The 12947-nt window shown below is 38.2% G+C and overlaps 1 protein-coding gene across 2 annotated transcripts in view; it reads left to right on the top strand.

The window, feature by feature from the left end:
* The window catches only part of DCLK1 (doublecortin like kinase 1), a 220634-nt gene that overhangs the window by 170076 nt on the left and 37611 nt on the right, over positions 1–12947 (top strand). For both annotated transcript variants that reach the window (XM_062514708.1, XM_062514709.1), the window contains exons 6-7: positions 8358–8442; positions 9783–9891. In XM_062514708.1, the coding sequence (XP_062370692.1) occupies positions 8358–8442; positions 9783–9891 (194 nt within the window). The remainder of the gene's footprint in view (positions 1–8357; positions 8443–9782; positions 9892–12947) is intronic.

The following is a 12947-nucleotide window of genomic DNA, read 5'->3' as shown; positions in this document are numbered from 1 at the left end:
TCCTCTTGAATGTTATTGTTCTGCAATACATTAAGTCATACCAAATTAGATCTTTTGTTGAAATCGGTAAAATCTTTAACATTCATTATGCAATGTGAAAATGGCTTTCCAATTTGTAAAATAATTCAGAGACAGCACATTACATTTAATTATTTTTCTCTTTAATTCATTTTTACAGAGCATATTTGGCTGAAAGATAAAAATTCTGGGGTATTAATATTGTGGCTATAAATTTATATTACAAGAAAGGATGTATAATGTTCAGCACCCTAGAAGAGCAATTGGATTGAAATTGTGTGTAGTAAAAATTGAGATTAAATAATAGTGTTTTTTTCTGCAGTTTCATAATTCACACTGCAGTGCGAATTTTATATAGTGCATCTTTTACAAAAGCCACACTCTGAATGTAAAATGAATTAACAATAATATAGAAAAGAACCTCTGATCAATTCAAGTTTACTGTTTCTGTCAAAAATGTAGAGAAACGAACAGACAGAAAACCTTTATGGTGCTAATAACCTCACCACTTGATTTATGCATAGATTGATGTCTGTGCTTTTTCTTGCATCCAATTAATGGTATGCAACCATTATACAAGATCAGTTTGTATTTAATCTTCACTTTCAGTTCTATCTGCTAGTGACAAGAGCTTGTAACTATGAGTGATGAAAAGTAACTTTACGAAGCACAGAGAGCAATACCTTTATGTGCAGAGCAAAGCAAGCAAGTGGTTGTCACCCTCTTTGGAAATGGGTATGCTTCCCCCCGGAAAGCCCTTCCATCCAGAGAGCAGGGTCTGCTGAGCAGAGCAAAGCAGTGCTTGCTGCCACGACAATTTTGGCCAGCTGAGTTGGCCTTTTCCCCCAGGCTGGCAGGGCACCCCGAGTCCCCGTGGCAGGCAGTGGGTCTGTAGGTGCCACGGCCGCGTCGTGTCCGCGCAGCGCAGCGAGCGCGGGGCTGAGCGGAGCGCGCACACGTGGGGCACACGCGCTCCTGTGCGGCTCTGTGCCGGTGATCGTGCTCCAGTTCGCTTCAGTTAACCCTCGGCAGTGAAGTGTGAAGAAAGCCGTACTAGATTCAGCGTGTACTTGTTGTCTGATGTTATATGGGGTAATTAGGTTGTGGTTTGCCCTGCAATACAGTGTTTTGGAATTTGGGCTCTAGTGAAAGAGGAGCTAACAATGTTAAGCTTAATGTGCTAAGGCCTCTTAATTTTCTTAGTTGCACTATGATATTGTAAATATTGGCACATTTACAACATAAGTTTAAGATTTTACAAAGTTATGCGTACACTTATTTTTTTTAATGAAAAGTGCTTGGATATTTGCGTTTAAAAGTATACCATTTTTGTATTAATGTGATGCAGGAAACCAAAAAGAAAGCTGTTGATTTATCAACAAAACATGTAAAACTTGGAAAATAAACACTGATGAATGTTTTATTTCTTATAATCAGCTGACAAAAATCACCTTCATTTTTGTGCCATTGTTTCATCATACTGTATTGTACTCGTGTTTCATATTTGACCGTGTCATCCTGGTTGCAATTTGTTATTTTTGCTAGATTTAACATTAATGTAGATTAATGTAAGTGATGTAATAAATATATATTAAAAATACACACTGTTCAGAGAATTTATTTTGGAAACATGATTAACAGGCTTTAACAAAATTCTTGCAGTTGGTATTGCTTGTTCATTTTGGATCAATATTGTCCATCTAACCTTAGTGTAAGCATATGGGATTCATGCATCCTAATAGGTTCCTTTAAACAGTAGATGCATTTAGTGTCCTTTTTTTAAGAAATAAAAGCAGAGATTTTGTGTGTAGATACAAAAAAAATGCATCAAGGAGGAATTTGATTTCTAGTGGGTGTTGTGAAGACAGTAAGTATAACTGCCTTGGATTGCTTATGGGTAACTTTGTGGGCACATGATGGGATAGATTTGAAGTGTGAAGCGGGGAATGAGTAGAATATCCAAAGCAAGGTACCAGCTCCCTGCCAAGAGCTGAGCCCCAGCAGCACTTCTCATAAGAAAAGTATTAGGAAAATATGCTTGTGAAAAGCTAATGGTACTGAAACATACCTGGTGTGTTTTAAAATAAGTACCTAACTTTCTGATACATCTTTCCACTCTAAAAATGCATATCTACATATCCATAGCCTAGTTTTATTTCTTGTTTGGCAGGGATGGGGGAAGAGAGATGTTACAAATTCTGACATGTCATCTGCCAGCCTGATGCTTCAGCTGATGTTTATACTTTACTAGAAGGAACCGTGGGCCTGATAAAAATTCTAGTTATGAAGTACTCTTGGTTACCGGTAAATAGGTCTGCCTAAAAAGCGTACACACAGGGAAAGGAAACAATATGATAGAAATGGGGAAAGTAGAAACAAAGTAACTGAGGTTTCTGTCTCTACTGAGAAACAGTTAAAAATACCAGGAGAGCTTATAAATGCAACTAAATAAATATAAAATGGTTATTTTGCTGCGCTCTTAATTAGGTGAAGAAATATGAACCTCCTTTTGGTCGGTAGCTTTTCAATTTTTATTCTGTGGTTCAATTTTTATTCTGTAGTTGAGTAGAAAATTTTACCTGTTTATATAACTTCAGAAGAGGTAAAAGGAAACCTTCCCATTGCATCACCGCACATGTAACTTTTTATGTTAACCACAATAAGGATACAGAAATGACAGTAATAACTTCCGATACCATGAGTCTGATACTTCACTTTTTATATCATCAATCTTTTCTGAATGATGCCAAAGGCTGAGTGAGCCTCGAGTGAATTATGGCTCAACTTTGGAAGCAGCTGTTAGGAACTAGTGGAGGTTAAATTTATTGTTAAATACCACGTAGGAAACTATGTTGGTCTTTCTGAATTGTCTTGTTGCACAAATCAAATGAGTGTATAAGCATCCAATGCTGCAGCTTAGTGAGGGTATCTTAATAAAACAGAGTGCTTCAAACTTGCAAATTTAACTTCAGTCTGTCAGCTCCATTGCCTTGCAAACTCTCCCATTTGTCCCTCTGTCCCTCAAAGAAGAAAACCAACACAAGACCCTGATAATATGCCAGATAATTGCTTATGTTATTTGAACTTTTCTTCTCCAAGCTGTGTAAATCCTGAATGGCATAAATGAACAACAACAACAAAATCAGTTCCCTGTGTAGGGCCTCTCTGAAGTCAAGTGTGTAACAAAAGAGTACAGGATGTACAATTGTGAATAAGTTTGTAAGCAGGTTTGCATACATTTTTTTACTGTTCCTTTCCAGATGAAACCGTTTATAAATAAATTTGAATCTGATGTGCTGGTTTAGTGCAATATCCAAACTGGAAAAGAAAACAATTGCATTATTTCTCTTTCTATACATTGAACTCCATTAGTTTCCATTCTTTCAGCATGAAGATTGTGGATTTAATGTTTCGTCATGAAGAAATTTTTTTGCCAACTCTGTACTGTTTACATGAAAGCTTTTTCACTGTCTCAGCTGGCTGGGCAAAAAAAAAAAAAAAAAAAAAAAAAAAGTAAGATTAAACAAAAGAAAATCAGAAAAGTTTCCACTGAATATAGTTGGGAGAGGGAGTTTCAGTGTGACCCTTTTCCTCTCTCTAAGTAGAATAATAAAAAAAATTAGTTTATCTTCTTAAAAGTTACATCAAATTGTATTACTTTATTGTTTTAAATCAGCAGTTCTCTTCTTTGGTTCTCTGTTGATGTACCATTTTGCTGTTCACTGACTCACTTATTTCTTGCTCAACACTGTTACATGTTATAGGAATTTTTTTATCTCCTTCAAAGTCTTTCAAAGCTAATACCTGCACTGGATGGTTGTCTTTATTTTCCCATTTTTCATGATCATCTTTAGGCAAAGGAACTGAGCCTGTCAGAAGTCATGACAGCTACCTTGCAAAGGTTGTTTTATAACCATACTGAAGTATGGGTTCCAAAAGAGGTGAGCATGGGGGCTTAAATGCTTAGTTTTGGTTTAAAGCTATTTTTCCTTACTGAGTTGAACTTCATCTTACACACATTACTGATGTATCTTTTTTTTAATTTTTTATTTTAATTCTGCAGAGTTCTTTGAAATAGCAATATCTTAAGAGGCACAATTTAAAGACATTAATAATTCCCTTCTCCCAAGCCTCCTTCCTGAACTTACACTTTGTTTACTAATTTTAATCCTCACTTCATTAAGCCAATTTCTAAAAGAGGAGAGCTCTGCATAAGATCCAAACTTAGCGTTACACCTGTGTGCTTTTCTGTTACTCACATTTCATCCAGATGCTTCCTTCATACTGGAAAAAAACAAAGGAATCTATTGTTGAGAGACATTGTAGACTCCACGTGCACTAAGAAAGGTTTTGAGAGGTTTGGAAAACAGAATGCAGTGTTTGGAGCTTAAGATTCAGGAATCTGAATTGCACTAACAAACTTCCCAGTCATACTTGCTTCAGTCTTTTTTTCATAACTGCTGGCACCAGCAGTCCACAAGAATACTTCCTGCTGTTTAGCTGGAATGGGATTTTAAGATTAATTTAGGACAAAGGTGAGTATCAGGAGACAGACATTACAGTAATTTTTCTTTTTCTGCCTTTTTTTTTTTTTGTGGATTTAGCACAGTTTCCTCTGAGATACAAACTATTTACCAAACAGTTGCTAAATAAATCTCCAGGTGAGACATGGCTGAAACTCTATAGCACTAATGTTTCCATTCACATAAGTGAGATGTATGTTGTGCTGGCCATCTGTTATATAAAACTGAATAGGATCTGAAATCCTTACACCAAAGACCTGATTTTTTTATGCCATTGCTTTTATGAAGGTGTGCCATAAAACTGGCCATGTGCTGGCAACCTGTGCAACTGGACCCCTTTAAATCTGTGTAAAAGTGATGACATTCCAAGCACCTCAGCATCTCTTAAAATTAAAACAGCTAATTGCATTAAAGTCTGTGTGTTGAAGGGATTATGCTCTTGCTTAGGGTTTGTTTTCCCCCTTCCCCATCTGCAAGATCCCTGATGGGATCCACATCTGTGAGAGCAACAGAGCACATGACAGACTGCCTCGCGATTGGCAAGCCAACTGGAAGGAACACTGAGACCCACAAGGATTGCTGGACCCGCAGGGCTCTCAGCTTGTGAGAGCAGTGAGCTAATTAAAGCCTAAACAAATGGAATCTCTTTCTAGCTGAAGTAAAGATAAATAAATAAATGCCTGCGTGTTGTTGGAGAGGACTGAATAAAGACAAAACTATTTGTGTCATGTTTATCCAGTAACATCTCTTTAATTGTGAAAGGGAGGCTGCCAGCAGACTTGGTGAATGTGTGCAAATGTCCAGTGCCTGATTTATTTTCAGTCTGTTGTTTTAATAGGAGGTCTTCAGGAAAGGTAATGAAGAGTATGTTTTTTATATATTTTTCAATAATTATTTAAAGTTTTAATAGTCTCAGTGTGTATTTTTAGCACATATTCCTAGCTACTGCTTCCTTGTCACTGGCAAGTTCTGCCTCTGCCTCCGTGCCAGTGCTTCACAGGCTGATGTCACCAAAGGGGCTGTATGCTTTGTTTGCAGACCACTGGTCTGGTATGGGATATGCTACTAATGCATTATTTCAGTTCTTCTGCTAAAAAATATAATTTTAACTTTCCCATCTTTAATAGTGCCAATAAGAAAAGAAGAGCCACTTAAAACATCAGTGTGAGGTCAATTTTTTCCTTTAAACTTTCTACAGGCCACTTCTTTTTCAGTCTATTAGATTAAGCCTAGGTTAAATACATATTTATTTATTTATTTTAGCATTTGCTAAAACGCTTTGCTTAAATGGGTCTTTGGAGACATCTAATATTATAAGAACAGAGCAACTGCACTTCTCAGCTAAGCCTTATTTTAAGGTCCTTGAAAATTAAGTCCTCAAATAGAAATTTGAGTGTCTCTAAGCACCCATTCTGAGAAGATGTGGCCACTGAGTTAGGTCTCTATTTTCACATCTCCCATTCTCACAGATGACAGCAGTGACTGCAAGACTGTAAAGAAACCATTGGGCTGCTAAAGGGAGCTGCAGTGCTGTGCAGTCAGCAGCCTTGACCTAACATCTACTTAAAAGTGTAATCTCACTATCTAATGTACAAAAAATGAAAAAAAAGTAGTTGTTTAATAATCTGTTGAAAATCTAGCACTAACCTTTTTGTGATTGTACTCTTTAAATGTTGTAATGATTCATTCCTGGTCATAAAAGTAACAAATATTGAACATATTTAAATTGCAATTCCTTTCAGAAAGTACTATGAAGTGGAAAAATAAGTATGAAATTGGATGTCTGTTCTAGGAAAATAAACAAACACAGCAGAATGAGTAGAGAGAACATGTTTTTCTGCTTATTTTACAAGCAGACTGTAAAGGAAACAAGTCTCTTATTACATGAGAATAAAAATAGGCTTTGAGACAGACTTCTCCAGGCATGAGAACTCCTAGCATTTTCCAGTTACCTTGATCCACATCTGCTCATTTGTTCAAAAATGAACCAGAGGTAAGTTTTTACTAGGATGTCATGCAGAGTTTAGCACAGGAATAGCACATATATAAACACGTCCTGACCATGAAACAAGGGCAGCAATATCTTAGCAAACTGCATAAAATCACTCAGTGCTGACTTCTTTTGTCAAGAGGAAACAAAACCAGTCTAAAAACTGATTAATGCATTCTTCAACTCTGGTCAAAGCTCAGAAGAAATACTTGCCTGGATGAAAAGAGGGAGCTGGGGCTGATTAAAGGAAGCAAGGGCAAAGAATCTCATGGTAGATGGGATGCGCAAGCTCTCAGAATTATTTAGTGAAAAATGTGCCAAGTTCAGACTTTGTCTAAGTCATCTGACCTTAGTCTGTTGTGGAAGAAATTAAAAGTCATTATGTTCAAATGAACTGAGCATATTGGCCAGATTTTAAGTCTGCTGACTGCCTTTTCCCTGGCTCAGTACTTAGCAAATAACCAAACTGCTGCACCTTTAGTTAGTCTTACTCCAGTCAGCAGCTGTGTTCTGCAGTGTCAGATGAAAGAAATCATTCCAAAGTAGTAGAATTTAATTTGTAAAATGGATTGGCACCGTGACTGTGGGCATCTAAAAACTTTAGGATTTTAAAGTTTCAGGGTTTTATCAGCTTTAAAACTGATAGGGAAGTGACAGTGCTTGTTACGTGAAGTACAACCTGAAATCTATGTAATATATAGACTGAAGAAGATAATGAAATACTGCAGCACTTTCAGCATCTGAATGATGCGAACCCAATAAAGTTTTTGTTTTGAAAACCCTCTGAATATTTTTCACATAAGTTATAATAGGAGGACTTGAGGAAATGCTCAGTTTGGCTTAAAGTTTGAAGGGCCACCATTACATTTATAACTTCTGGCTTTCTTTGAAGATAGGAGAATCCTGAAGATGACTTTATGTAATTTTTATGCACCACAGGATAAAGGTTTTGGGTGAAATCCAATCCATCTCAAATGTCTCTGCAGCTCCATCCATCTAGATGCATGATGAAGCAGTTTTCCTAAAGTCCATGCCTAAAGTCACACTGTAGGTAACTGATAGGCATTGATAGGAGCTTTGGAAGCAGGATGTGAGATCCTGCCTCTTATACTTCTGTCATCCAAGGTGGGTGGCTGGGTGTTCCCTTCGGGGGACCACAGAGCCACTGCCTCCCCCCGTTAGCTGTACAGACAAGCTCAGGCAATTGCAGGACAAGTACTTGAAAAAGAGCACAAGAACAGAGTCACTTCCTCAAGTGGGTTACCTCCAATCAAACACTCTTATGAAACAGCAGCCATTATTCACCCTGATATTCTACTTTGTCCGTACATTGCCATAGTGATTTTTCCCTTTTAGAACAAAACTGGGGAGGCTTTCAACAGAGGTATGTTTGTAAAATTGAGGAATTCTGCCCATAACACAGCCAGCTATAGACTTGGGCTCCTCTAGTAGCCTGCTGAGTTAATAGGATCTCTGAAAGCATGGTCTCTGGCCTGCAGAGGGCATATGGCTCCTCAGTTTTCCCTGCCAAAATGTGTGTGGAATAGGGAGAAACTGTTGGAGCATACTTCAAAGTATTTTTGCATGCACATTGCTGCACTCGATGGATCAAGGAACTCTCCAGTAATGTGAGGTTACCAAAAGTGTAATTTCAGTGGAAGAATTTGGACTCTTCCCAAGCATCCATGTATCCATCCACTAAAGTAAATAAATACTTTACACAGGGAACACTGAAGCCTCTCCGGGACATGTGTCCAGCAGGAACATGCTGTGGGTTCTCGTGCTTCTTAAAAATCGTCTGTTTTCATTTGTGTCTCCATTTCCAGAGCTCCCAACACAGTGGCTCCTCTACCTCATTAGCATCCACCAAAGTTTGCAGCTCTATGGATGAAAATGATGGCCCTGCAGAAGGTAACATTTGGAGGCTGACGTTTCAAAGCAGTCAGTGTAGTGATAACAGCAGCTGTGTAGGAAATGAGTCATTCTTCCTGCCAGAGAAGGTGGGAGCATTACAGGCCGGATAATTTTCCGTGAGGAAGCTCCTCAGCCTTAGCAAACCAGCTAGGTTCACTCCGGATCGGAGTTGATCTGGACATCGCTCTTCAGAGGTATTTTTATTGTGGAATACTTGAGGTTTTATTTCTGCAAGCAACACAGTGCTGACTGGCTTATTTCAGAATTTTTGTCTTATATGCCACAGTACTAAAGAACACGCTGTAGTCCTGGGTCTTTACTCAGGAATGGATAATCTTACTCCACACTAAGGCTTTGAGCAAGTTGTCAAAGGGACAGGGTCTGCTCGAACACTGCCGGCTCACATGCACATCTATGTACGTGCTCCTGTTGAAGAATAGCTCTTCATGCTGTCTGTGAATTCAGACAAACCCCAGCCTCCCTGTGTTCTAGCATTCACTTTTAATACTAAACTGGAACAAAGGTCAGAGAAATACACAGTTAAATGCACTGTCTTAAAGAGTGTAAGCACAAATCACATTTCTCAGAGGTTTTTTATTTTTTTTACATTACAGTGTTTATATAGTAGTTTGTATCAGCTGCAGTTTACAGCTTTTAGAGGCATATTAGGTATTTGTAACACTATTTCAAATGCATTTAAAAATAACAGTACAGGAATGAGCACTAAAGCACATTAAACTACAAGCTTCTTGTATGCTTAGACACTGCATAATGCAATTTTACCTAAACATCTGGTGCCCAGGTTGCATGCGAGGTAGTATTATTGAGAACATTTGTTTAAAAACTAAATATTTAATATTGGGGGATGGGGAGAACTAGCACTTAGCACATGAGGAGTTTTATGGATGTCTCAGTTTACAGGATGTAATAAAATAAGTGCTTGAGTGTTGGACTTCTTTGGTACATATATTTAATCATGCTGTGTCAAGGAGTTCCAGCCCTTTTTGGAGGCTGGTCTGCGCTTGTGCAGATCACAGAGGCCTTTTTGTAATTAAAAAAATACAATTTTGGTTTTGTCTTGGGGCATATTGCAATGGCAATTATATAACACTCAAATGGTGGTATGTTTGAGCCCCCAGAAGTCTTATTTTTCATTAGTGTATCTGCATGAAACCTGTTGAGTATATACAATGTCAGCAGCATGGTTTCACTGTACAGTAAGTGAGATACTGACTGAATGGTTTCCAGGCTCCTAAACCATGGACTTAAAATGCATGTTATGTGCAACATCTGTGTTTCCTTCACTAACAATAAAAATGTACTAATGATTCTTTCAGAAGTGTTGGAGGAAGGTTTCCAGGTTCCAGCATCGATAGCAGAGCGATATAAAGTTGGAAGGACTATAGGAGACGGAAATTTTGCTATTGTGAAGGAGTGTATAGAAAGGTGAGGAGGATAATATGCTTATTACCATAAAAAATACTCATTAATGTCATGCTTTTTCCAGATCATATCTTTATTTGTAGAATACAGAAATGTAATAAGGTAATGTCTCAATGCCAGATGGAAAAACTAATGTCCTCTCAAATTAAAAATGAGTGAGTTCAAGTGGTAATCTATGAATTTGTTCTTCGTGGGGTTTATATGTTTTTTTTCTGCTACACTCCACATGATTTTACCAGTTCTTTGTGTTAAATCTTTCTTGTTGCACTGAAATAACATCTTTTCTTGCAGTATGTTCTTGCAATTCTTCTTTTACATTAGACCATTTCACATGTAGGAGCACTCTGTAAAGATGTAAGGAAGTTCTCTGTTTGAAGTGTAGTGGCAATGGTCAGTGCAAAGAGGTAATTTTGGATGCATCTATTCTGCCATCTGACACTGAGGTGTAGTCTTTTCCATATTTATTTTTAATTTTATGGATGTCTAACTCCTGCTTTCCTGCTTTGTGCCATTATATTTGCTCCTTCCAACTTTATGAGCCTCACTGCAGACACCAAAACCTAACTTCTTCAGTGACCTTTACTATTAAGAGTTGAAAGCAGTACTGATTTTAGATGTCTACTCCATATTAGTCACAAGTCACCTCAAGTGTCTGTTGCTGAAAATGTCCAGGTTGACTAGTTCATGTGTCTGTTTCTAAATCTGTTCAGGCTTGAACTGGCTCTACCCTACCTTAAAAGTGTAAAAAATAGGGAACCGAGCAGAAGGGTTCTAAGCAGAACTGTGGTTGCCTTTTGATGGTATTGTTAAAAATGGAGGAGACTATAGGATATACAAGGCAGAAGGTATTTCACCTGTATGTGAAACGATTGTAGGATTCCTCATGTTAGATAGTAGCAGTACAGACAAAACAAAAAGCTGCTGGAGCTCAAGATGTCCAAAAGAGAGGACAATAGAGATGTCAAGGTTTGAGAATGAAATTTCATCAGTTATATTTTCTATCCCCTATTACCATATCCTGGAGAGGAGACTCTTACAGAAGTCTATAACCTCACCTTTGGGCTCAAAGAAAAAAACTGCTCATTAGCCTGTAAGAATATGATATAAACCCTGGAGACTGAGACTAAATCTCCTGACAGACAATGATAAATTAGCTTGGCTGGTTTTAAACTAGTCTCCTTGGAAAAAATACAGGTTCACCTCTGAATCCAAAAGTGCAACTTGGAGATCATGAAGACAGCTGTTAGGGAAAAGGGTGAGAGTGGATTTTGTATCAGCTGACAGTGTGCTTGTAGGACTTGACCAAAGCCCTGGTGAGGCCTTTAGTGATCTGCCAGAGTGAGTTCTTGGTGGAGTTGGTCATGCAGAGGGCGATAGCTGTTCAGATCAAACCTCAGGGTCTGAAAACTGAACTGTATGGAAACCTAAAGGAAGCAAAGCAAAACAGTATGAAAGAAAGGAAGCAATGTAAAACCCTATGGAGGGGCATGACTGATGAAAGAAATGGGTGAAAACACATAACTGAGAAAGGAGAAAAAAGCATCTTAAGGTAAAGTGAATAGTGTCTGGGAAAAGCAGATTAGAAACTGAAATAAAGAAAAGTTGTGGTTTTTAATAAACTCATTCAGCTGAAAAAGCGATTTGTGCTGAGAGACAGTATAAATGTGCTTGTGTGTTTGTGTCACAATTCTTTCCCTGTCTGAGAGAAAATACATTAACCAAATCAAATATAGCTCCCATTGCTCCTAAAAGTAATGCTTATTACAATATCCTTGAGAGCTTGAATGAAAACTGTTTCCTGTCCTCTTGTCTATCCCACTGGTCCCAGAAGTCTCCAGTAACATGGTGTGTCTAATGTACTCAAATAGCATGATTACCCAGATATAGAGTCACGTGGTCTCTGAGCTATACCATTCCAAAAATCCCATTTCTATCAGAGAGCTACTACTTTGGGAGATCTTTAAAATTAAAGTGGAACTATTTCTGTTAGTTTCAGCTTCTAAAGCATCATACCCTTGCCATCACAAGTGTTGAAGGAGAAATTAAAGACTCAGAGGGCAAATTAAACCAGCACCTGTGAAACTCCTTCAAAAATATTCTTTTCAGTCTTTTTAAGCCTCTTTAACACCTCACTTCAAAGTCTGATATGTCTATCATCTGCAGAGCCAGAATTAATGGGGTGATACTTGGGACAGAGGACTTTTCCATATTCTTGTGAAGTACAATTCCTGTGTGCATGAGACTTCAAAGGAATAGCACCATAAGGTGTTAAACAAATAGGAATGGGTCTTGCTACCCAAATTCACTGGTCACATGGATAGTCCTTCTCCCTGGCTGTGAGCACAGTCTGTGAGCACTGGATAATACAGGTCTATGAGCACTTCAGTACATTCACAGGCGTTTTCCTCTGACAATGAACAGTCCAAATAGAAACCAAAAACCGTCTCCAATATTTTCACATGAGGACTTCTAAATCCTGTTTTGAGCATCTCTAAATGCACAGGCACACACTCTTAAATATATTTAATGCATGCACAAATACAACAAAGACAGATTTTTGTCTCCAGGGCAGTCTAAATCTCTGTGAAGTTTGCGAAGGTTTAAAAGAGCCAGGGAACATGGCACCAAGCCCTGTTATGAGCCAGAGATCTAACTCTGTGGTAGTGCAGTGGGTCCAGACCTCTGTCCAGCTATTACATGTTGCCTTCTTTTTGTGGTCCTTTTTTATTGTTTGGAGTGAGCAATAGGTGAGAGGTGAGATGCCTGTTTCACAGTGAGTTTCTGACATGGCCATGCATATTTTTTGGTGGTGTGTAAGTTGCAGTGCTGCTGACAGCCCGCAGTTCTGCAGCTTTTCAGGGGAAAGGATTTACATTATCTTAGCTTTAATTTTCTTTTTACCAAAACAAAGAGCAGTCAGAGTTGTCATCTGCTTGTTACATATCTGCTCCATCGTATGCACAATTTGTCCTGCGGTGTTTTTGTATGTGTTCATTTTTAACTTTCAGATAGTTCCAAATTCTGACATTTCCTCACTAGCTCAGATTTCCCAGTGTCTT

This window comes from Cinclus cinclus, chromosome 2 (assembly GCF_963662255.1).
Source record: "Cinclus cinclus chromosome 2, bCinCin1.1, whole genome shotgun sequence".
NCBI classification, from domain to species: domain Eukaryota; kingdom Metazoa; phylum Chordata; class Aves; order Passeriformes; family Cinclidae; genus Cinclus; species Cinclus cinclus.
The sequence above is the reverse complement of the archived record's forward strand: the minus strand, read 5'-3'. Positions and strand labels throughout refer to the sequence as shown.